Here is a 25701-nt window from a genome sequence, read left to right as displayed (position 1 = left end):
TGCTCCTTCTCTCAGTCCCTCCCCCCTAGTCAGCACTCAGGCCCCTTGCTGAGCCTCTCAGCCCCTCTTCACACCCCTTAACCTTGCATCCCATTGCACCTTAAACTCCTCCTATGGCCAACACTCTGACCCCCAGCTTTCTTGGAAAACACTAAGGAAGAATGACAAAAGAGAAGGGGAAGCAACACCAACAAAGGCAACTCACACTTGATGACATGAATAAATGCAGCAATTGGAGTGGCCTCCAGGTGGATAGCATTGCCACAAAATGGCAAGCCACCAAGGCCTCTACATGAGTAGCCCCGACTTCTACATCGACACTTGCACTGGAATCTACATCGACCTCTCCATCGACCCCCACAACAGCCCCTATCTCAGCCTCCACACCGATCTCCACATCATCACTATCACCAGTGACATCACTCTTGTCACCTAGGGGGGAGCAGCACCAGTGTCCCCAAACATGGTAGCGCTGACATTAGAGGTGATAGCGTCACCAGCTGAGCCAGGGACTGCCCCTTATGCCTCCTTCCTATCACCACTACCTCTCAGCCAGCCACCCTTCCCTTCATCAGCAAGCCTCGCCACGTCCATGCTTCTCGCTAGGTCCACGCTTCTCACCAGGTCCACGTAGAGGCCTTTGTCGCCCACCGCTCAGCTCACCTATCCCTTACTACAGCCACCTACTATTCAGCCCCAACCCACCACATTTGTACCAGCTCCATTTGAGTTCCAGCTACCACAGGGGCCCGCCTTCCCTAGAGCCACCCCACCCAACGCTTGGGAGAACCTCTTGGTGGAGGTACATAGTGTTCAAGCACGAGAGGTTGAGCTGACCCGTTTCACGGAGGAGCAGACCCGCTGCACCCAGGAGCTGGTTCACATTATACACAAGTAGGGGGGCTTATCCACGGACTCAGACAGGATATATGCAGCTTAGAGAGGAGGTGACCACACTGAGGACAGCACCAGGAGACGCTCAAGCGGCTGTAGAGGCTCAGATAGCCATGACGCAGTCAGCTATCGAGGAGACATCTAGGTGGGTGGATGTGGCGAAGCGAGCACTTGCAAAGGCAACCTTCTCGGCCACGAAACAGAGGGCCAATAAGGCCCTCAACATCAGAGTACGGGGGGTCCCCTACACAGACAGCATGCCCATGGAGGATGCGATTGCCTTTGTGATCACCACTTTGGGGGTCTTAGAGCATGCAATTGATGGAGCCTGGCGAGTAAGGAGAGATCCCAATTGAGAGCAGCCACTTATCATTCACTTTCGTGACACCCAAGCAAAACTAGCACCACTCCGACGTAGATCGTCCCTACGGGACCACCCAGAGATATCTATGGATGAGAACCTAACACCCTTACATATAGAGGAGCAACGTACCCTTATGCAGCAGTGGGAAGTGGCCTGCAAGGAGGGGAAGTGGGCTGTTGTTTGTGATGGTAGACTCTTGACCCGGCCGGGCACCTGCCCGCTCTCCCACATAGGGGGCCGGGGTCTATGAGACTCAGGATATCAAGACCCTATCGTGTACCATTTGGAACTGTAATGGTACCTTATGGTCAGATGCAGGTAATTTCTCGAAGTCATACATAGGATGAGACATAATCTTTTACACAAAGACACGAGTCCAGAGCATCTGTTGCCGATCGTCAGCGGCGGTTACACATGGGAGTCAACCCTTAGAGATGAGGGGAGGGAGACAGGCGAAGTGTGAGGGTCTGGAGGTGTGGCAGTACTTACAGGTCATCTCTCCTTGGAGTCATCTCAGTGGAGAGGAGGGATGTACATTCGAGATTCCTATGGGTCCGGATCCGGGGTCCGGATCCGGCGTACAGATAGCCGCGATCTTTATATAGCAGTATGCTACTTTCCACCTGAGACATCTCACTTTGCTAGGGATATACGCGAGGAAGCATATCTTCATCTAGATCTCTCGAGCTGCGGGGAAGTCCTTCTAGTTGGGGACTTCAGCGTGAGGACGAGCACACGTCAAGTACCACTTCTGGACTTTTGAGATGTTGCCATATTGCTGCCAGATATTGACCTTGATGAGGCAGGCTTGACACGAGTACCTGCTAATAAACGGTCACACACTTTTGGATATGGGTAGGATGCATGGTCTTGTCATAAATAATGGTCTTAAGCTAAGCCTTCTCCTTTAGTGCTAGCCTTCGTCATGGCTGATTCTGCCCTTCACCTCTAGAGTGCCAACAAAAACTCAGTACAAGACTTTGTATAAATGGATGCTCAAGTATGTGGGTGTGTGGATTTGTATGTGTGAGAGCATATTTTTATACTATGGTCTACACCCACTATTGGGCGCTGCTGACGTCAGTGGGGATGTTATAGTAGCTAGTCCCTACTATGCGTGATGGAGTTTATGGTTTTCAACCTTATGAGTGACTATCATGAGATTGAAACTGCACTATGTTGTGTTTTCAGAGGATGAGTTTGGGAATGTTCCTGGATTCATCTAGGTATAAGTATATGGCCCTCCTTAGGTGGCTTCACATGCTTTCCACATGGAGACGTGTGTCTATGGGGAAGATATCATGGTCCTATGGATGTATACTTGCCAAAGGTCATCTTGAATGATCTGATCAATGTCCTTCGTGTTTGGTGTAAGAAGTTGTGTGTAAGTAGTTGTAAGTGGTCAATAGAATTGCCTTGCGACTGGAACCATCTGGATACTCGTGTGTACCAGCATTGTTCGTCCCCCTCAGCTGCAAGCTGCATAGGTGACAAAAAAAAGAGCAATAAAGAGGGAGGAGAGGGCAATAAGGAGGATTCATAGAGGGAAGAAAGGGAGGGCTGTAAAATTTGGAGAGCAAGGGTGGAAGGGGGAAGGGGGAAGGGGAGGGCTTGAAACAGGGTTGCTGCAGGAGCCAAAAGCAGAAGCTTTAGGCAGCACAGATGAGGCCAGTAGGGAGTGGGTGAAGGCAGCAAGGGGATACACAGGGGGCACGTTAGAAGGGAGTAGTAGAGAGAATCTCTAAGAAGAGGCTGCACAATAGCAAGCCTTCTATGAGATAAAGAAAAAAGTCTAGGGGTTGGGTGTCTGCAGTAGGTAGCAGTGAGCTGGAATTACCTAGTGCCAGCATTTTTAAGCTATTGTTTCAAAGGCAGGCTGCCCATAGGCACGTTTTTTAAATCTCGCTGCTCTTTGGATTTCATTTCTGGTACGTTGTTTTGTTGCTTCATGGAATGAGTTTAGAAAGCAGGAAATGATGTCTATCGTCTTTCGTTCTTTGTTTCTTGTTTTTTCTGGTTGCTTTAGATTCTCTTGTAGTGAGACAATATCTTGTTTTTTGAGCATGTGTTTTTTGTAATCTATCAATCGTCCTTCTTTTTGGTATTCAGATAGTCAACATCTTAATTATTATGGGCACTTTTTTAGCGAGACAATATCTTCTTTTCTGAGCAAGTGTTTTTAATGTAAATCTACCGATCAATCACAATTCTTTTGTTATTCACATTATGGTACTTAGGTATGTAGCAAGCCAGCCTTGGCCATTTCCTTCATCTCTGATGGTGGGCTTCACTGCAAAGGCCAAACAAAATCCCACGTTGCAATGTTTTGAGCCTGATGAGGTTGTGCCAGTTGGGAATGAAAGCCTGCATGTGGTGACAGAAATGCATTCTCTTCCAAAGGTTGAAGTAGACTCAAAAGAACTTGAGGTAAGAAGATAAAGGAGTGCACTGCCTTTTCTAATACACATGTGGAAAAGGGGCTCATGACTAATCCATAAAAAGGAAAAGGACAAAAGAACCTGTAATGTAATGCGAGTCCCTTTCATATGTGCTAGAGGTGATACTTTTCAACAATTTGGGTGAGTATCATGAGTTGTGAAAACTGTTGTTTGTTTTTCTTTCACATAAAAACTTTTGAATTTTCTTGGATACATTGAAGAGATAAATAGAGAATGTGTAACTTCCTCAACAGATCCCTAGGGTTACTGCACTTAAAGAGCAGGCTTGATGGTATAGCAAGTGCATGACTTCATACTGGTGGAGACAAGATTGAGTGGACCAAAAATATGCCAGCTCAAGCAATTAGTGAAGTCCTTCAAGGTAAGCGCCTAGAATGTAAAAGTAACAAGGAGTTCAGGCCCCCTTAAAAAGACCTGTTAGGAAATGACCTCACCAATCTCAAGTCCAAACCTAATAGAGATAGAACCGATTGATAAGAAGATTTTGACCTTTGATTATGGTATGAGAAAGTCTCCTCCTGCCAAATGATATGAACTAGAGGCAAGAGGTGAAAAATTTGCTATGGAGATAGATAAAAATGCAACTGAAACCAATAATTCTTTGAATAGCAAAGTATTATATAAACAGTTTTACGCAAATGCCCACGTACATGTGTGTACTCAGATAGAGAGAGAGAAATTTGTGTGTGTGTGTGTGTCTGTGTGTAGGACCAGGAGAGAAAGAAAGAAAGAAAGAAATTTTATTAAAGTCTTTGGGAGACCGTGAAGGTCTATGAGACTAAAGATAACTAGTACAATGAGCATAACGGTGGCGGTCTCAAAACGGTCCGGCCAACCGTTTCTTCAAAAAAGTTATGAAGGACGGTGTGTCTAGTCCTGGTGCAAAAAATGTGTATCTATCTCCAGATGATACAAAAAATGGCACAAAAAAATGGAGCAGAAGGGGGGAGATACAAATATATATATATGCCTGTGGTGATCGTCAGAGGCCAATCATAGAGGGCCCGTCCAATGGGAGGTCGAAAAAACCCTGTGATGGATGATTGGCCTCTGACGTCACGCTGCCTAGTCGAGCTCGGTCGTCGGGGGCGGCGGGAGGCCCTATGTTGAAGAACGAGAGCGACGGTGACCCCGGTAGGGCGTGCTGAGAGCATAGAAGGGATGTTATGGACCCGGATGTGTGAGTCTGTCCGCTGGCGGAGCTGTCGTGGCTTTGGCTCTCGCTCACGTCCGCGTCGTCGGCTAGACTGAGGAGAGGTATCCTGTGACTGGAAGAAATCAGTGATCGTAATCGGTGTGACGAAACTCTAAACTGGCCGAGTGAAATCCGGAGCGCATGCGGTAGATGAATCTGTGTATAGTCCGAGGGCGTGATGAAACCCTCCTGTGAGATCTGGAGGCAGTGTCGGCGATAGCAATCGAGCTTCACAGGAAGCTCGGGATGAAGAAACCAAGTCCTCCAGGTGTGAAGCTGGAGCAGGTCCTCTCGGATGATCTGGTTGACCTCCTGGTCAGTGGGGGAGAAAGGGGATGGTGGAGCGTCGAGGCTATACTGAAAAGGAGGCAACCGGTCCATGTCGAGGCCCAGTCGGGTGAACCAACTGGAAAGGCATCTATACCAACATCGCTGGTCCCCATCAGCGGATAAGGCCATAGAGGAGGATAGGGCTAGCCAGGGTAGGCGGAAGCGACTGTCGGAAGAGGAGCTGAAGTCCTTGGCCCTGTGTAGATAAGTGATAGCCTGGAAGGCCGCATCAAGCTGTACTGGTGAGGCGCCAAATTCTGCTAAGATGATCCGATGAGGTACCGATGGTTTGCTGCGGATCATCCGAGCAAACATCAGTATCTGTAGGCGCTCGACGCGTGCCCACTCTGTGTCTGAAAGGTCGGCCCCCCACCATGGGCTGCCGTATATGCCTGCTAGGCGGACCAAGGAATCAAAAAGAAGAGACTTGGTCTGCGGGTCCTAAAAGTGAGTGGTAGCACTGTCGCTCCAGTCTGGCAAGAGCGGCATAGCCTCGGTTGAGCCTGGCTTGCATGGCCGGGCGCATCGTGAAGATCGGGCCTGAGAATACAACGCCCAGGTATGTATAAGAGTCGACCATCTCAACAAGGTCGCCGGCGAAGAGGAATTGCTCTCGGTGCATAGCTGGTCGGGAGGTGTTGAAGATCATGACCTTGGTTTTCCCAAGGTTGACCTTCAAGTCGTGGGTATCACAGAAGATCTGAAGTCCATCCAGGTGTCGCTGAAGACCAGTAGCAGAGGAGGATAGTAGTACTACATCGTCTGCGTATAAGAGAATCTGGATGACAGCCTCCGCAAGAGAGCAGCCTGCACCTCCGAGTGTCCTGATGGTGGTCTCGAGCTCGTCGATGTAGAGGCCAAATAGAATCGGTGACAAGGGACATCCTTGTTTGACTCCTATAGTGCTCGTGATCTCTGTGGTCGAGCTGGTACCAATCCTGACCCGGCCCGTCATCCTCTCATAGAGAGCTACTACCGCCCATATAACCTCCGAGTCGTAACCTAACTCCTGCAAGCGTCTGACAAGGCGGGCCTGAGGAACAGTGTCGAATGCCTTGCAGAAATCCACAAAGCAAGAGTATATCCTCTGTCTCTTGTGTCTGGCCTCCTCAATGATCCCTCGAAGTGTAAAAATGTGATCGTAAGTCGAGTGATCCGTCCTCCGGCCTGTCCAGATGCCCTGAGGCCTCATATCTCTGCACGAGTGCTGACCTCACCATCTAACATTGATGCATAGATCTTGGACATAACATGTCCAATCATGATGGTCCTATAATTCCCTGGATCCATGGGATCTCCTGCTTTGTGGATGGGTGTGATAGTGTTCAAGGGTCCAAGCTCTGGGGAATCCATGGCAGACAGCTTCATTGAACAACGTTGCCAGGATGGGGGCTAGAGTTTGATACCATAGGCGACAAACTCTGTGCATAGGCCCTCATGATCCTTGGCTCAGCCGTTGTGAAGCTTGTGCGCTGCATGGGTGACTCCCTCGGTTGTGAAAAGGGTGCAAGATGTGGGGCAGGGGGTGGCGGAGAGTTCAGGAGGGGGCTAATCAGGGATATCATAGAGTGTGCGTGCGTAGGAGTGTCAGAGGGAAGTGTCTGTGAGGGGGGTAGGGGATCGGCGTTCTAGAAATTTCCTCCAGAAATCCTTGGAGTTGCTACTGAACAGGATGTTTAGTAGCGTATCCTCATTCTGGCGCAGGAAGGCTAGCTTCTTGCGACGGACTAGGCGGCGATATTCCCGGGTGAGGTGTGGGTCAGCCCTAGCATTTTGCTGGGTTGTGAGTTGGAGTGTGCGGCGTAAGTCTTTACATTCATCATCATACCAGCTATTGCAAGGGGTGGAGCCAACGGGTGGCGGGCGGGTAGACCGAGTAGTGTAAGGAAAGATGTGGCGGGCTGCATTGTGGAGAGAGTGGGTGATGAGGGCGGCTCGGTGATCTAGAGAGGGTATGGTGTCTATGTGTCTGAGGAGAGAGGCTAGGTGGGCTGAGTAGTCAGGTGAGAGGTTATGATCAAAGTGTATATCGTGATAGGTGGTGTAGTGCGGAGTGTGGCTGGAAGGGGCTCGAGGCATAAGGAGATGAAAGAAAAGGTAAGTGTGGTCGGCTCCTGGGGGTAAGGGTGCGGTACGGAAGTCAGTGATCTGTGAGGCTAAAGCAGGAGATCCCAAAATGTAGTCGATGACACTGGCTCCTCCGCCATGTGGGAAACATGTGAAACCAGAGGAGACGGGCCACCGATCTAGTCCATTGTAGATGACCAGATCATGTATACGTCCAAGATCCAAAAGAGCCTGCCCATATGCAGTAACGAGGGCTTGACTGTCGGCCGAGGAGCGGGGGAAGCTTGAGTCCTCTATGTCCATCTCAGGTAATAGGACCGGATCTGAGTGGAAATGCAGGAGGGATGTCTGATGTGTGCCTGTCCGTGCGTTGAAATCCCCAACTAGGAGGACCTCTCCGTGTCTGGAAAACTCCACAATGTTTGGGTGGAGATCTAAATAGGGGGATACCCCCGTATCCTCGCGTAGCACCCGTGCAAAGTGTGACGTCTCAGGGGGGAAGTAGCAGACTGCAATAAAAAGGTCGCGTGTGGAAGGGCGTCGTAAGCGGAGCCATAGGTAACGGGCGTGAACATCCCGTCTGACAACGGATATCAGACTAATGAGTGCTGAACGGAAGAGTACTGCAACTCCGCCTGAGCCTCGGACCCCCCTAGTATCTCTGGTCTCCTCACGGAATACTGACTTCCAGGTATAGCCACTGACCGAGGGGAGAGGGCGCTTGGGGCTCTGGTGTGTCTCTGTATAGAAAACTATGTCACGTCCAGTGTATGACTCTGAGAAATTCCCAGGGTCAGACCATAGGGTACCATTACAGTTTCATATGGTGCATGACAAGGGTACTGTGTGCTGAGTCTGAATCTCATAGACCATGTCTCCCTATTTGGGGGGGGAGCCTGCTATCGTGTCTTGAGTACCTGGTGGGGCTCGGCGGCGGGGGCCAACTAGCAGGCGGCCATCTCGGACGACAGCCCACTTCCCCTCCTGACGGGCTTCATCTCGTTGCTGAAGTAGGGTGCGCCGCTCCTCTACCTGCATAGGTGTGAGATCCTCATCCATGAAAATGGTAGGGTGGTCCCGCAGTGTAGCGCGCTACTTGAGTGCTGCAAGTCGAGCCTGAGTGTCCCTGAATCGGATGATAAGTGGCTGTGGACGTGTGGGATCCCGTCCCGTGCGCCATGCATGCTCGATCCCATGCTTGGCGAGGCCGAGGGTAGAGGTCACGAAAGCAGTCGCGTCCACGAGGGGGGTAAGTGAATCTGCTCGGGGGATACCTCAAACTCGGATGTTGAGAGCCTTACTTGAAACTGCTGCTTTGGGTGCGCGTCTCGCAACATCTACCCATCTGGTAGTCTCCTCAATAGCTGTCTGGATGGTGGCGATCCGCTCCTCCACCTCTGGTGTGGTGCGCGGGACCGCTGTGACTGTAGCGGTGAGGGAGACCACCTCTTGACGGAGGTGAGTGATCTCCTGGCTCATGCTCTGGATAAGTTGGTCCTGTGCTACGATACGATCCCGTAGCCGATGCAGCTCCATAAAGATGTAATCAAGCGTCTCAGGTGGGATTATTATGTGATTCACCAAAGCAAGTTGTATGAACCAAGAATCAAAACCTATATATGAATAGCAACTAATTGCCAGTGATAGCGAGAGCCTTTACAAGACTTAAGAAGATAGTGCAAGAACTAATGCAAAATAGTCAACTAGTGGCTTTACAAGGTGGCATGCGAGTCGAATATGTGCAACTGTCCTGAATCAGTAACCCAAAATGCAAAATGACTCAACAAGAGTGACCCTACCCTCTGTCAATGGATGAAATAGGTATGGATATGTATGAGATGAATACCGATGATGGGGTGGATGCGAACTGGGACATGGCGTATGGCTGGGGGGGCGTGGGGGATATGCTGGCTGTATAGGGCAGGGGAGTAGAGAAAGGCTGCTGAGTGAGAGGAGATTAACGTCCACGGGAGGCCTCGCGGGCCTATGGGACAAAGTGATGCCAAAAGGGAAAAAAACTCATACAAGCCACAAAGGGTTGGAGCAAAGGGCGTGTTAAGGCCCTTGCTGAGTACTATGCTGAAATAAAGAGAGCTCAGTAGGTCAAGCAAAGTCAAGTACAATACATATCATATCATATCATATCGTGTGCTATTTGCTATCTGGAGCAAGCTGAGAGCAGCAGGAGCTGGAACTCAAAAACCAAAACCCGGCACTACGGTGGCTCGTTTATGAGCGGTGAAAATGTCTCGGATTTGACTCTGTTTGACTATCTTATGGTGTGGTGTCGGAGGGGGGCGTGGTCTCCTCGATCTCTGAACCTGCTGAGCTATGTTCAGAGTGACCCCTTGTCTCGGGCGGTCCCCTCTGAGGAAAGCTGTGAGAGGGCATACCTCAATTGAGTGTACTCTGGTCACTCTCTGTGTCGTGGGTGGTCTGTGCAATCCTCTCTAGGTAATCCAGACTGACCGCATAGCAGCTAGCTCCTCCTCCTCCACTCCAATGTGTCCTGGAGCTGGACTCAAATGCATAGAAATTTGTGACATGCCGCTATGTCTGGTCAGCCTCCTTTGTGTCCTGTGGTTTGATCACCTCATGTTGCTCTTTGATCTGTCATAGCAGGATCTCTTTGTGTCGGCGCATCTCAAGCAGGTAGAGCCCAATGCAGACCTGTTCATGAAAGTGGATCAATCGAGATAGTGGGTTGAAGCCACTCCCATCTTGATAGAGACAGTGGTATTACCCCTGGATCTTGTAGTAGGTTGGGCACGCGCAGAGAAAGTGTTCTTCTGTCCTAATCACTCCCAGTGTGCATAGCGTGCAGGTCTGTTGCTCTCTGGATATACGTGCTGCTCTCCCTGTCTCAATCCTCCGCTGATGGGATTAAACCTGCATCTGGTCAATGGCGATCCTCAATGCATGTGAGACTCTTCTGTTTAATATGCTTGTGTAAGTCAACATTGTTTAGGACGTAAATCTCATCCTTTTGCACCAATTGGAATCATTTCCTCATGTCTGCCTTGAGGGATGTGTCTTGAACGGTTTTTCGAAGGGGTTCTTTTTCACACATGCGAACACGTGCTCCGCTTTCGCTTCAGGTACTAACACCCCCGGCAACGACACCAAAATAGTCACTTTTTCTCTCATTTCCAAGGTCCAAGGTTTTTGGTCACCTACAATCGTGTTGTCGCTCGTTGTAGCATAGGTGCTCTGACAAGTGTAGCATAGGTCCTGGGGTCGTATTCCTGTGAGAGGTGTAGGCTAAAACATGAAAGAAGAGTTGATCACATGGATAGGTGGAGGTTTTCTCCTCCATGGGAGTTCAAGGGTTTAGAAAAGGATTTGCAGGGTTTAGAAGAAGGATAGGGTTGAGGAAGCTAACTAAGGGTTCCAGGGCTTAGAAGAAGTTTAGGGTTGAGAGAGGATTGCAGGGTTGAGGAGTGGAGAGCTAGTATCCTTCACTGATTCACGGGGTTAAGGGTTTAGAAGGGGTTCAAGAGGAGGAAGGGAGGAAGAAGGGAGGAAGTGGATGAGGGAGGAAGGAGAAGGAGGAGGGAGAAGGAAAGAGGACGAGGGAGGAGAAGGAAGGAGAAGGAGGGAGAAGGAGGGAGGAGGAAAGAGGGCGAAAGAGGAGGAGGGAGGAGGAGAGAGAGCATGCTAGAACACAATAGCGTGAGAAAGCATGGACACTTGTGCAAGAACACACCAGTCGTACTGAACACAAAGCCACTCAAGAGTGGGAGCTTCATTCCATAGAGAGAGATTTATTTATGAGGGTCCCTTCCATTGGTGAAGGTACTTTGTGAAGGTACCTTTGGGTCCCTTCACTTGTGAAGGTACCTTGTGAAGATACCTTTGGGTCCCTTCACAAGCGAAGGCACCTTTGGGTCCCTTCAATTGTGAAGGTACTTGTCAAGATATCTCTGGGTCCCTTCACTTGTGAAGGTAATTTTGAAGATATTTCAAAGAGTGAAGGCTTTAGTCTTCCTCTCTCTAGTTTTAGTCTTTTTTCTCTCTAGATCTTGATTTTACAAGTATGACCAGATCTTTTCTAGAGATGATTTTTTCTATTTTTGTCCCACTAGATTTGTCAAGTTGTATTCCAAGCTCAAGATATTACAAGCAGAGCTTTGCCGCTACTCCACGCACGCATTGATTGGCCCTTGGGGCCACAGAGGTAACAAGAATGTTTGTGTAGTTAGCCCGAACTTTCATCTTGATTCTATCATCCAGTTCGAAAATAAAATCCTTTACTTGTATTGACTGAGAAAGAGGTTCATAAACTTTCATTAGTCATTCTCTAAATTTATCAGTGTATGCAGCCATTGACAAATTTCTATGACAAAGGTTTCTATACTGATCCCAAGCTCGGGATGATTCGTGAGGAGGTAAGAAGTGTTTTTTAAATACTTTCTTGAACCCTCCCAAGTAGTGGATGCCACTCCATGTTACGCTCAAGTCGAGGTAACATGACCTCGGAAGGGTCAGTCGACATTTTCCTTTAAAGGATCAATGTTTGTATTATATTTGTTTGGGCTTCATGTAAAAGATAAAAAAGGAATAAAGGTCAAGGTCCTTGGTGTGGGTGACATGGCACTAGACTAGGTGGATCTAAGGCTAAGGGACCTAAATGCATGAAATGTGCCTAGGGGCAAATGTTTCATAGATATCCCAAGAGAGGGGTAAATAATGCATTAAGGAAGGACCCTAAATTTAAGACATGTGGCATACTAGATCAATCTAGGGAGTTTGGGCCTCGTTGGAATTAAGCAAGCAAAAGCTGTTACGAAAAACGAATCCTTATGGATTTTTCGCAGATAAGCTTGCAACCAACGAGGTTGGCTGGGAGGATAAACCAAGTGCCTGTGCCCGTGATTCAACGAAAAGCTGGAAGAAAACAGAATGGAATGTTTCATTTGGTATCAGAGCGCAGAATATATGGGGCGTTTGACGACGGACGATGGTACGGTTCACGTAAGTCTGGGTAGCGTGGATGAACGACGCGCGACGAGGGCTATCGGGTGGTCACAGGATTAGCTGTCGCAGGTGATGACGCAGCTGTGCTATCGGGTGGTCACGAGATTAGCTGCCACAGGTATTGGCGCAACTGACGGTTCACGCACGTCGTTGTAGTGCTGGTCACGGCACTAGCTGTCGCAGGAGGGTACGGTTCGCGTAGGTTGGTGACGAAATAGGTGACGGAAGGCAGACGTATCTTTTGGACACCCGCTGGTTTACAGCTAGCTCAGGGCTAGGGAACTTTGACTCTTGATACTTGCGTGGCATGGAAGTCCTTCAACGTGATAATCGATGCTGGCTGTGGACGTGATAAACGATCACGTTTTTATTTTGTTCACAATAGATCGTTAATGTTGGGGCTGCGTGGAAAATTCGATCGACAGAGGACCAAAGCGTAGTCACTCGAGACTGGCAGTTGCCTAGCTCGAGGCCTTGCGCGTGAACAGGTCCTTAGAAGTAGGAAGCGTACCTTGGTGGAGTCAATTGCAAACACTGCGCAGAATCACGCTTATAGCATACCTCAGCGTGTGTTGTTCGCGTGGAGATACCAGGGGGCTTTCGACTCTTTATTCCCTCTATTTTATTTGGTTAAATTTTTGTAGTTTTGAGGTGTGTGAGTTGGATTGGGAACAGATTTATGCCTTTGGATTTAAGGGCTTGAGGTTTCTTGGATTGCAGGAGTTTCCCTAGTATAGGGAAAAGAGGGTTTGGTTACAGTGTGATATATGCTTTGTCAGCTGTAAAGTTGGAAGTTGGACTTTCGATTTGTAATTACAGTTTCAAGCGGTGTTTTATTTATTATTAAAAAAAAAAAAAACCACCCATTGACCTAAATGGAAGTGGAAGAAGGAGCTTCTAGGATGGATCCCGTAGAGTCGAGAGTCCGGCCGACCCCGCAGGTGTCGCGCCCAGCAGGTCATACATTGTTTGGTAGAATTGCAATGTTAGAGAATGCCTTGCAACAGATTTTAGGGCAGCAGTTACAAACAAATGTAGGGCAGTCTGAGCTCAGGAAAATGATGCATAGTATGTCTGCCAGACCATCTCGTGAGGAGAAAGGTAAATCTCGGATGGAACCGGAGTCCAGTGTTCGTACGGTCGAGCCTAGGAGGGCTAAGGTGCCTAATATTGCCAATTATAGGCCAGAAAAGTATTCTGGTCGGATGTCTGACCGTAGTTCCGATATCATTGATACCTGGTTACACAAATGGGACGAGGCATTTGCCATTTGTGAAATCAGGAATGATATGAAGAAAATCCGAGAGGCCACCCATATGTTTAATGAGGCAGCGGATAGGTGGTGGATAAAACAACAGAAAGATGGAGTAGCATCCACTACCTGGGAGGGGTTTAAAAAGGAATTTAGAAAACACTTCCTACCTCCTGACGAAGCATCTCGAGCTTGGGATCAATATCGAAACCTTCGTCAGAGAAATTTATCGATAAGTTCAGAGAAAGTGTAATGAAGGTTGATGAACCCCTACCTCAGTCAATCCAAGTAAAAGATTTTATCTTTAGATTGAATGATCGGATAAAGATGGAAGTTCGGGCTAAGTATGCGAACACGCTAGATGAAGCAATTGCCATAGCCCTGAACTATGAAGATGCAAAAGGGAACAGACCAAGTGGGTTTGTGCAGGTTGGGACTCAGTATGGGTACCCGAAGAAAACTGGGTTTAAGAAGAAGTGGATTAGCAAAGGAGGTGCCTCACAGCCTAGTGGTCAAGCCAAGCAGGCTAAACCAGTTGAGACTCCTAAATCAAGTACCACCATTGGAATGAAAAGAGAAGTAACACCAATGGCAGCCCGGGCTTGGTCGAAGTCCTCTTTGAACCCAGAGCAAAGGGAAAAAGCGAGGAGAGAAGGCTTGTGTTTCGGTTGCCTTCAGGCTCATCAGTGGAAAGATTGTCCACAGAACAAAGATCGTCGGATGGCTGAGATGATGGTCTCAGAATGCGATGTGGAAATGGAGGGAAGTCCCAGAGCAGAACAGATGCAGATTCAGCTAGCGGGATCTTCTCAAAGGTCAGTACCTTTTTTGTTATGTGTGTCTGTTGCTAAGTTAGTAACTAGTGCACCTAATAATATCCTGTCAAAGCCCGCAGCAACGGGGCATACAACCTTTAGTGATACGGAGCTAATTAAGATGAAAGGGCAAGTAGCTAATCATCAGGTCATTGTGTTGTTTGACTCAGTGTCAACGCACAATGTAATTAACTCCAAGCTCGTAAAGAGGCTGAAACTAAAAACTAGTCCATCTGACTATGCATATACAGTCAGGATGGCAGATGGAAGTTCAACTGAAGTATTTGACCAAAGGGTTACCCAGTTGGAGCTTCGAATTCAGGACTATGCTGAGAAGCTTGATTTTGAAATGACTAAGCTTGCTCATGCAGATATAGCCCTGGGTAAGGCTTGGCATTCTAGGAAGAATCCAGCCATAGATTGGAAAAAGCACATTTATCAATTCAAGATGAATGATGTGCTGTATGTCTTACGAGGTGAAAGGGATATACCTCAAGGACCGTTGGTTTCCGTGATGGAAATTCAAAAAGCTCAAGAAGAGTTTTTGTTTCTTTGTACAGCATCGGTAGAGCCGATTGATGATTCTTCGGCTAGCACTGATGTTGCTCAAAATGGAGAGATGGCCAAGTTGGCTGATCAAATAACAGAGGAGTTCTCTGATTGTTTTAGGGATGAGCTAGCTTATGGGTTATCTCCAGAACGGAATGTTCAGCATAAGATTGAACTAATCCCGGGGACAGAACCTGTAAATAGACCTCCCTATAGGTTGAGTTTTACTGAAGAGGCGGAGGTGCGAAGACAACTGGAAGAATACCTCAAGTTGAGGCAGATTCAACCAAGTTTTTCACCTTTTGCTTCGCCAGTGATATTAAAGAAGAAGAAAGATGACACTTTTCGTCTCTGTATAGATTACAGAGCATTGAATAATATCACTATTAAGCACAGGTATCCGATGGCTCGGATCGATGATTTGCTAGATGCATTACATGGGGCCGTAATTTTCAGTAAGATAGATCTTAAGTGTGGCTACCATCAGATCCGTATTAGAGCCGAGGATGTGCATAAAACCGCTTTTAGAAGCAGGTTTGGACATTATGAGTTTTTGGTAATGCCCTTTGGACTTACCAATGCTCCAGCTACATTCGTCATGCTTATGAACGATTTACTACGTTCGTATATCGGAAAGTTTGTAGTACACTTTATTGACAATATTCTGGTGTTCAGTAAAAGTATTATTGAGCATCATGAACACTTAAGAATAGTATTCAGTACTTTGAGGAAAGCCAGTCTTTATGTAAATAAAAAGAAAACTATACTGTGTATGGTAAGACTTGAATATTTAGGATTCATAATTACTCCTGAGGGGGTAGAAATGGATCCAAAGAAAGTGGCTGCGATACTGACTTGGCCAATCCGTCAGAGTTTGACCGCTTTGCGATCATTCTTGGGATTTGTCCAATTTTATCGAAGGCATATCCAAGGATATTCCGAAATAGTATCGCCATTGACTGATCTGACCTCAGATAAAGTATCTTTTATATGGGGATTGTATCAACAGGAAAGTTTTAACACCATAAAACAAGCTGTGGTCAGAGGACCGGTGTTAAAAATAGTTGATCCCTAGAAACCATTTTTTCTTGAAACCGATGCAAGTGGCATTGCGGTAGGAGCAGTTCTCCTCCAAGAGGAAAGGCTTGTAGCCTTTGAAAGCAAGAAGCTTTCTCCCTCTCAACGAAATTGGCCAACTCATGAATTGGAGTTGTATGCTGTTGTCCATGCTTTGAAAACATGGAGACAAGTATGGATCAGAGTTTTATGTGGATGTTGATCATGATACTCTGAAACATTTTTGTAAACAACCTGACTTGAGAGGCCGCCAAGCTAGGTGGGCAGAACTCATGCAGGAGTTTAATTTGACAATTCGGTACCGAAGAGGGAAGGATAATAAGGTTGCTGATGCGTTGTCACACATTATGCATAACATGAGTTTCACGGTGTTAGAGAGTGCTCTAATGACCGAGATTAGAGAAACTCAAAAGGTGAACGAGTTCGTCCAGAGCCTTTGGTCTAAGGCTCATGTGTTCAAACCTGGGAAAAAGGATGACCTGGCATCCAGAAAAGGCCAAACTTATGCAAGATATGCCATAAGGGATGGTATGCTGAAAAGAAATGGCAAGGTAGTAGTAGCTAATCAGAATGATCTCAGGCAGAGAGTCATTCAACAATGCCATGATAGCCCATGTGCGGGACATCCAGGAGTCGAGAAGACATATGATCTCGTGAAGCGAGATTTCTTTTGGCCAAAGATGAAAAAGCATATTTATGAATATGTGACACGTTTTTTTTTCGTGTCAGGTAAGTAAGGTAGAACGGGTGAAGCCACCCGGACTTTTACAGCCCTTGGAGATACCACTAAGTAAGTGGGAGAGCATTTCCATGGACTTTATTGTAGGTTTGCATACGACACAAGGTGGATATGATTCTATCCTTGTGGTGGTTGATCGTCTTACCAAGATGGCTCACTTCATTCCAACTAGAGAGTCTGTTAGTGCCCCGCAAGTGGCGGATTTGTTTATTAGACATATATTTCGTTTGCATGGATTACCCAAATCCATAGTGTCAGACAGAGATGTCAAATTTACCGGTCATTTTTGGGCTGCAGTGTTTGAGACACTAAGGACTGAGTTGGGAATGAGCAGTGGGGATCATCCAGAAACGGATGGTCAGACGGAAAGAATCAACCAAATTTTAGAGGATATGCTTAGAGCATATGTGTCATTGAGGCAACATACATGGGACAAGTGGTTGCCATTGTTAGAGTTTGCCTACAATGATAGAAAACATTCCTCTACAGGGTTCAGTCCGTTTGAGCTGAATTATGGTTATAGGCCATCGAACCCAACTATAGTTGGAGTACCTCAGAAAGTGCCTATGCCGCGAACTTTGTGATTCAGATGCGGGAGATGCTAGCACTTGCGAGAGCTAACATCCGCCAAGCTATGGATAGAGCTAAGGCGTATGCGAATGAAAACCGATCCACTAGAGAATTTAAGGAAGGAGAAAAAGTTTTTCTCAGAGTTCCTTTGCACTCTAAGTCTTTGACTACAGGAGAGTGTGCTAAGTTATCACCTCGATATTGTGGGCCATGGTTAATTCTAAAAAGAATAGACAAGGTAGCCTATAAATTAGAATTGCCACAGGGTTGTAAGGTGCACCTAGTGTTTCATGTTTCTCGTTTAAAGAAAATTTTGCATACAGGTGACTCACTAATCGAGGGTGTTGTTTTGTTTCAAGAGATAGAGGATAATGCAAGACTCAAACCAACAGGAATCCTGGACCGAGGAACAATGCAAGTACGCAATCGGAAGATACCCACGGTGTTGGTTGCATGGCATGGTCTACCTCTATCAGAAGCTGCCTGGGAATCCGTATATCAGTTAGGGAGAGTGTTCCCAGACTTTATCATCGAGGACGCTGATGCTGAAGAGGGAAGGAATGTTACGCTTAAGTCGAGGTAACATGACCTCGGAAGGGTGAGTCGACATTTTCCTTTAAAGGATCAATGTTTGTATTATATTTGTTTGGGCTTCATGTAAAAGATAAAAAAGGAATAAAGGTCAAGGTCTTTGGTGTGGGTGACATGGCACTAGACTAGGTGGATCTAAGGCTAAGGGACCTAAATGCATGAAATGTGCCTAGGGGCAAATGTTTCATAGATATCCCAAGAGAGGGGTAAATAATGCATTAAGGAAGGACCCTAAATTTAAGACATGTGGCATACTAGATGAATCTAGGGAGTTTGGGGCTCGTTAGAATTAAGCAAGCAAAAGCTGTTACGAAAAACGAATCCTTCTGGATTTTTAGCAGATAAGCTTGCAACCAACGAGGTTGGCTGGAAGGATAAACCAAGTGCTTGTGCCCGTGATTCAACGAAAAGCTGGAAGAAAACAGAATGGAATGTTTCACTCCATCTCTTTGTTTTTAATCCACCATCTATCCATTGCCTCATTAAACATAAGGGTGGCCCCACGGATTTTCTTCATGTCATTCCTAATTTTACAAATGGCGAAAGCCTCTTCTCATTTGTGTAACCAGGTTTCTATGATGTGAGAGCTACGGTCACTCATTCGACCAGAATACTTTTTTGGTCTATAATTGGCAATATTAGGTATCTTAGCCCTCCTAGGCTCGACCTTATGAACATTGGTTTCAGGCTCTATTGGAGCTTTTCCTTTTTCCTCACGGGATGGTCTAGTAGACATACTGTGTACCATTTTTCTAAGCTTGGATTGCCTTACATTTGCTTGCAGTTGCTGAGTCAGAATTTGTTGTAAGGCATCACTAGTAAAGCAATCCTAGCTGATAGTGTGTAAGCCGCTGGGCGCGACACTTGCGGGGTTGGCGCGACTCCCGATTCTATGGGATCGACCCTTGAAGTCTTTTCTTCAACCTCCATTGCTATAGCTTCACCTTTATCCATCGAGTGATTTTTTTATAAAAAAAGTGCCTTTACAACGGGAAATCCCAACTTCTAATTATGTACAAGTCATCTATAACTTTGACTTCAAAACCACCCCTACTCCCATATAACCTGAAATACAAGAAACCTCCAACTGCAATTGTAAACTCCGAATGCTCAAATTCTAGCTATCCGGCATATACAAGTTACCACAACTGAAATTGCAACCTCAAATTAACTACTACAAACTGAAGTAAACCTATGTACGAATTCCGTACAACCGTAGGGACATGTCAGAAATTCCGTACGGACTGTCAGAAATTACGTACATTTACTGCAGTACGGAGCTGCCCCGGGGTGTGTGCCAGTTATATTGAAGATTTCTCAGTATTTCGGAGCTGCCTCGAGCTGTGGCCAGCAATTTGGAGCTGCCTTGAGCTGTTTGGCAGCCTTTTGAGCTCTCATTCTTGCTGATTTGCTCAGTTTTTCGAGGTTTTCTACACATCTGTGAGGACCTAGAACCTGCTCGAGCATTTCTGTCGCGGGAACTTCACTTTTGGCATGGGAAATCAGTGTTCTGGAGCTTTTCCTGCTGAGATCGGTGCATTTACTGCACATTTATTGTTCGCAGCATCTGTACGGAATTCCGTACACCTTGTATGGATTTTCGCATGTGTGAATTCGGTACACCTGTACAGATCTGTCTGACTGTACGGACGAATTTTGTACACTTATACGGACCTCTCAGACTGTACGGATTGTACGGACCTGTCAGACTGACAGACTGCGTCAGCAAGCATTTACTGCATTTTAGGCTGTATGGACTGCATCAGCAAGCATTTACTGCAGTACGGAGCTGCCTCGGGGTGCGTGCCAGTTATATTGAAGGTTTCTCAGCATTTCGGAGCTGCCTCAAGCTGCGTGCCAGCATTTTGGAGCTGCCTCGAGCTGTGTGCCGGCATTTGGAGCCATTTGGAACTGCTGAATTGATCCGGAGACTTCTCTTTGAGCCCTTCCCTCCTCATTTGGCATCCCTTTGCCTTAGGCTGCGAGCTTCTCTCCATTTTTACGTGCTCTCGACCTCGTGGGAGCACTTTTTTTGCTGTAATTCTCATTTCCAGCCCTCATTTGCTCGCTTTTAGAGCCTGTCACTGCTGTACATCATTGGGTAAGCCCTTGTTGCATTGGCTTTTTTCAATTTCTGCTTCATTTGCATTTTGGAAAGGCCTCGTGTTGCCTTTGGGGATTTTTCTTGCAACAGGTACACCTTGGGACAACAGAGTCTCTTGCAGACCTAAGCTTTGAAGCTTGGGCAGATTTTTGGCACTTGATCTTGAGAGGTTGCCTTTCTCTCATTTGCTTTGCTAGTTGGTGCATTTGCCTTGTATTTCAGCACCATGTTTGGTGGCAAAGATGGTTTGTTTGGGCTGATTGGGGCCGATGACAAGCTTGATGGCACCAATTACCCCATGTGGTCATACATGATGGGACATGTTTTGGTTGCCAAGAATCTATGGCATATTGTTTTAGGTTCTGATGCTAGGCCTATACGCACTGTTACTGGTGCTACACCTGCAGCCTCTGCTTCTTCAGGTGATGGTTCTAATGCTACAGCTAAGACTCTTGCACCTCTTGCTCCAGGAGCTTTGCCTCCTTCACAAGAGTAAATTTAGTGGGATGGTCGTGATGCCAAAGCACATGCCTTGATTGCTCTTTAGTGAAACGGGTTATTATCCCTCGTATTCGGTCTTGCAAGACAGCTAAGCAAGCATGGAATCAGCTTGCATCTTTGTATCGGGTGCGGAATGAGGCGAGGGTTGCCTATCTTGGCAGGCAGTTGAAAGATTTAAAGCTTGATGAGGGTGGTAACATGGATGCCTATCTCACTAATGTAAAGGATTTGAAAGAACAGTTGGCCAACATTGATGAGATTATGCCTAATTCTTAGCTGATTTCTAATGCCCTTGATGGGTTGCCTGATTCATATCAAGGCTTTGCTACTACATTGAGGTTAGTTGCAGGGGGTGATGCCAATCATTTCTCTTTTGACCAGCTTGTTGCTCTCTTCAGGAGGAACAAAGTCGTGTGAATCGCAATGCTACTATGGCTAGTGATCAAGCATTTGCTGCCCATCACAAACAAAAAGGTAAAGGCAAGGTTTTAGTTGGAAAGTCCTCTCATTCCCATGCTGTGCCTCTTCTTCAGGGGATAACAAAAAGAAGAAGAGATGTCATTATTACAGGAAACCTGGGCATGATATTTCTGAATGCAGGAAGCGCATAGCATCTGAAAAGAAAAAGAAAGAGTCTGGTCTTGCAGTATCTGGTTCTTCTAGTGCAGAAGATCGACATGAGTCCGCTAATTTCGCACAAGACCACCATTGGGCTTTCTTGGTTTTATGTCGGTATAATCCTGATGTTCATGATGCTTGTATGGCAGTTTCAAATGTTCGTGATGCCTGGTTCTTTGATACTGGTGCTAGCAAGCACATCACTTCCTGCAGGAAGTTATTCAACTGATTGGAGCTTACAACTAAGGGGGGCAGTGTCACATGTGCCAATAATGCATCATATACCGTGTAAGGTATTCTGCAAGCTGCTCTTACTTCTGTCTTTGGTGGTATTGTTACTCTAGAGCATGTGCTTTATGTTCCAGGCATTCGTAAGAAACTCATTTCTATTTCAGCCATTGCTACATGTGGCTTTCAGGTTATTTTTGATGGTGTGAGGTGTGCAGTGTATGATGTTACACATGCCTTTACCCTGGTTTTGACTGGCACATTGTCTAGCGGTCTATACAGACTTGATGCTTATGACAGATGTTCAAATGATGATGTTGTACTTGCCGATGCACATGCCTTTGCTGTTGATTCTACCATGGCAGATACTCATTTGTGGCATGAGAGGTTTGGACACCTCAATTTTGGAGCCCTGGTGAAGTTATATAAGGAAGATATGGTTGTGGATCTTCTCAAAACGCATATGCCTACCAAACATGTTTGTGAACCATGCTTACTTGGTAAGATGCACCGTGGTACATTTCCCAAGGATGGGAGAGTTGGTGCTTCACGTAAGCTTTATCTGGTTCATAGTGATGTTTGTGGACACATGAGGGTTGCAGCTCTTGGGGGGTTCTACTATTTTGTTACTTTTATTGATGATTTCATTAGGTGCACTAGGATTTTCGCATTGAAATCCAATTCTGATGTTTCTTCATGCTTCAAGCACTTTATTGCCTTGGCTGAGAATAAGAGTGGGCTGCACATTGCTCACATTAATATAGACAGGGGGGGGTGAATACACGTCGAAGGAGTTTGCTGTTTTTTGGGCTTCCCGTGGCATTAATCATCGATGCACGGTGCCTTATACTCCTCAATAGAATCCCGTGGTTGAGTGGAAGAATAGATCAGTGATGGAAATGGCCAGATGCATGTTGAAAGGCAAACATTTGCCTAATAAGTTGTGGTTGGATGAGGTCATGTGTTCAAATTACATCTTGAATAGATGTCCTACAAAGGCATTGCAGACTATCACACCTTATGAGCCTTGGATGGGTCATGACTCGTAAGCCTTGCATTTCCCACATGAGGACTTTTGGATGCTTAGCTTATGTTCATGTGCCTTCACGGAGACGCATTAAGTTGGATGATAAAGCTGTTAAATGCATTTTTCTTGGGTATAGTTCAGAGAGCAGGGGATATAAGCTATATCAGCTCCGCACGGAAGTCGGGATGTTGTGTTTGATGAATCTTCCACGATGCCTTTGTTGGACTGTCAAAAACAGCCCGTTGTTGATGCCCCAGACATATTTGACAGCTTGATGCCTTTGTTTCCATCCGATGCTCAGGATGATGTTCCATTTGAGGTTGTCCCTCCTCCATCTATTGGTCATTTGCAGCCACATGTGCATGCAGAAATTCAGCCTGATATGGCTATCATTAATCAGGATCTTTTGCACCGGGCTCTTGACCAGAAAAGAGCAGAAATTCAGGAGCCTAAAAAGGCACCCCGTTGGCTCCTTGACACATTAAAAGACAGCAAACAAGATACTCTCTGCCATCCCGTACGAGAGCAATTGTCCGAAAAGAGCATGCTAGTTTTGTTGCTTATGCTTGGATTGCTACAGCATGCAATGAAGAGCCCTTATGTCATCAAGATGCCTTTCAGAATGATTGTTGGATGAAGGCCATGCAACCTGAATTGGATTCTATCCATCAGAATGACACTTGGGAGTTGTGTGATTTGCCTCATGGCAAGAATGCCATTGGAAAGCTGATGGTTCAGTGGACCGTTACAAAGCCCGTCTTGTTGCTAAGGGCTATGCTCAGCAGCATGGCATTGACTTTGAGGAGACTTTTGCTCCCACTTCCAGGATCACTACCATTCGCATTGTTATTGCCTTTGCTGCCCACTTTCATTGGCAGATACATCAGCTTGATATTAAGACAGCTTTCCTTCATGGGCATTTGCAGGAAGAGGTCTATGTTTCCCAACCTCCTGGCTTTGAGGTTGAAGGTTCTGAAAGCAAGGTATGCCACTTGAAAAAGGCCCTCTATGGATTGAAGTAGGCACCTCGGGCTTGGTATTTGAGAATTCATTCTCATTTGCTCACATGTGGCTTTCAAAACAGCCCTACAGAGGCTACCCTTTACATCTGCAAGCGTGGGATAGATTTGCTGATTTTAGTCCTTTATGTGGATGACATGCTTGTGATTGGGACACATGCTCAGCAAATTGCAGATTTTAAAATTGATTTGCAGCAGACATTTGCTATGTCTGATCTTGGTCTTTTGCACTACTATCTGGGCATCCAATTTGCTAGCAGTGAGGGGTGCATTTTGATGTCACAATCCAAGTACATTGGACAGCTTTTGCACCGTTTTCAGTTTGAGGATTGCAAGCGAGTATCCACAACATTAGAGACTGGTTTTCATTTCTCTTCTGAGGATGGCAGCGGTACATGTGATGTCACTCTCTATCAGCAGGCAGTTGGTTGTTTGATTTACCTATGCCATACGAGACCTGATCTACAGTATATTGTCTCACGGTTGAGCAGATATATGCATAGCTCATCTATGCACCATTGGCATGCCGTGAAGCGTGTTTTCAGATATCTTAAAGGCACTCAGCATTTAGGCCTTCTTTGTGGGGCTGATACTTCACTTGTCATGCATGGGTTCACTGATAGTGATTGGGCTGGTTGTTCTGACACTCGTGTGTCACATAGTGGGAACTGTTTTATGCTTGGTACTTCAAGTGTTTCTTGGTTCAGCAAGAAGCAGAGTACAATTGCTACCTCTAGCTGTGAAGCTGAGTACAGAGCGGCTTTTATAGCTACAATGGAGTGTGTTTGGCTTCGGAAGCTACTTGCAGATCTTTGTGCATGTCAGACTGCTCCTACCGTCATCTTCATTGATAGTCAGAGTGCTTTGGCTGTTGCATGGAATCCAGTTTTCCATGCTCGCACAAAGCACATTGAGGTTCACTATCACTATGTCAGAGAGCGATTATCGGCAAGTGATATTGAGTTGTCTTATGTTCCCACTGAAGACAACTTGGCAGATCTTTTACGAAGGCTCTACCTCGACCTATGAGGCTTTTCGGCAAGCTTTAAACTTAGTACCTTTTGTAACTTGATCTGTTGTACTTTGTACAGTCATAGGTTGCTATATCCTACAGGACGAACATGTGCAATCATGACACTAGATATTTAGGTATCCTGAGCCATGTCCAGGATACTTCAGCCCATACCATGGAGGGGGGTTTGTAGGCTATCTCATGGGCTATCCATAGATGCCACTTATACCTTGGTATGAGCCTTGTAGGCCTAGTTATAGTCAGTTACGACTATTGGTACAGTTAGTTTATGTACCATCTAGGTCAGTTAGGACACTTAGTCCAGTTAGCGCAGTTAGCCCTAGGTTTTTGTTATGTTGGCTCTCCCTTGAGCCTCCACACTTCAGTTTTGCAGCAATCTATTACAGCATCTCGTTTTTCTTCTTTGTGCTTCCATTTTTGAGCTTCCATTGCTTCCAACACCCAACAACGATGAGTGGCTGTGGCTGCTACTTGGTTGAAAGAGAGTTTGGTGCTGCAATCAAGCTATACAACGTAGTTGTCCTTTAGGCTCAATGAACCATGAAAACTTGTAAGAAAGAGCTTAGGTGAGGCAAATCGAATCAGGAGAAGGAAGGTGTGATGGATGACGTTAGCAAGAGCGTATGAAAAATGAATCGTAGTAATCTTCGTCCCAGCATACGTAGCAAAATCTCTTTGACCTTGTAACCAACGAAGCTTGCTTCAAGTTCTACAATGGATTCCTCGTTCTCACGTGTCACGATGCTACGACCAATCAAGCTCCACAAAAGCGAAGAGCCAGAATTCACAAGACCTTCCATTCCTAAATTTGTCAACCCATATTAGCGATTGTTCCACCTACGAGTTATCTGCGCTACATGACTGGGACAACATAGCGAAGAAACAGAAGACAAACGTGCTGCTCAAGTGCACAAGCCTTCAACCCATATGCTATGAACCCCATTCATTGATCACATTTACTCGTCATATGCCTTGCGAGCTGCCTTCACCAGAAAAAGCCTGTGACCGCAAACAAATCGCCGTCAACACATCAGATTTTTCTCTCTGGTCATCATGGCACAACAATCGTCAAAGACTTCTCCGAATTACTTGCATATGGAAATCTGCAGATCAGCAGCACCGCCACAACATTCGTTCACCATCACAAGGTTACATGAACATCTAGCGGCTGAACGTAGCCTTGCTCTGATACCAAATGTTAGACACCACTACTAAACTCAAGTAAATCACGGGCTATGACACACGATTGTTCCACCAAGCCAATCTCTATGATAGCAAGCTCGTATTCATAA

General features: G+C 46.3%; 1 protein-coding gene and 1 pseudogene across 8 annotated transcripts in view; one reads left to right on the top strand and one right to left on the bottom strand.

Moving 5' to 3' along the window:
* The window catches only part of LOC147880642 (uncharacterized), a 168310-nt gene that overhangs the window by 82626 nt on the left and 59983 nt on the right, over positions 1 to 25701 (top strand). For all 8 annotated transcript variants that reach the window (XM_087371008.1, XM_087371007.1, XM_087371004.1 and 5 more), the window contains exon 9: positions 3496 to 3685. In XM_087371008.1, the coding sequence (XP_087227134.1) occupies positions 3496 to 3685 (190 nt within the window). The remainder of the gene's footprint in view (positions 1 to 3495; positions 3686 to 25701) is intronic.
* On the bottom strand, positions 4087 to 8182 carry LOC147880643 (uncharacterized; annotated as a pseudogene).

The sequence above is a fragment of the Dipteris shenzhenensis genome, chromosome 32, assembly GCF_047967505.1.
Source record: "Dipteris shenzhenensis isolate YYH24624 ecotype China chromosome 32, Dip_SZ_1.0, whole genome shotgun sequence".
Taxonomy (NCBI): Eukaryota; Viridiplantae; Streptophyta; class Polypodiopsida; order Gleicheniales; family Dipteridaceae; genus Dipteris; species Dipteris shenzhenensis.
The sequence above is the reverse complement of the archived record's forward strand: the minus strand, read 5'-3'. Positions and strand labels throughout refer to the sequence as shown.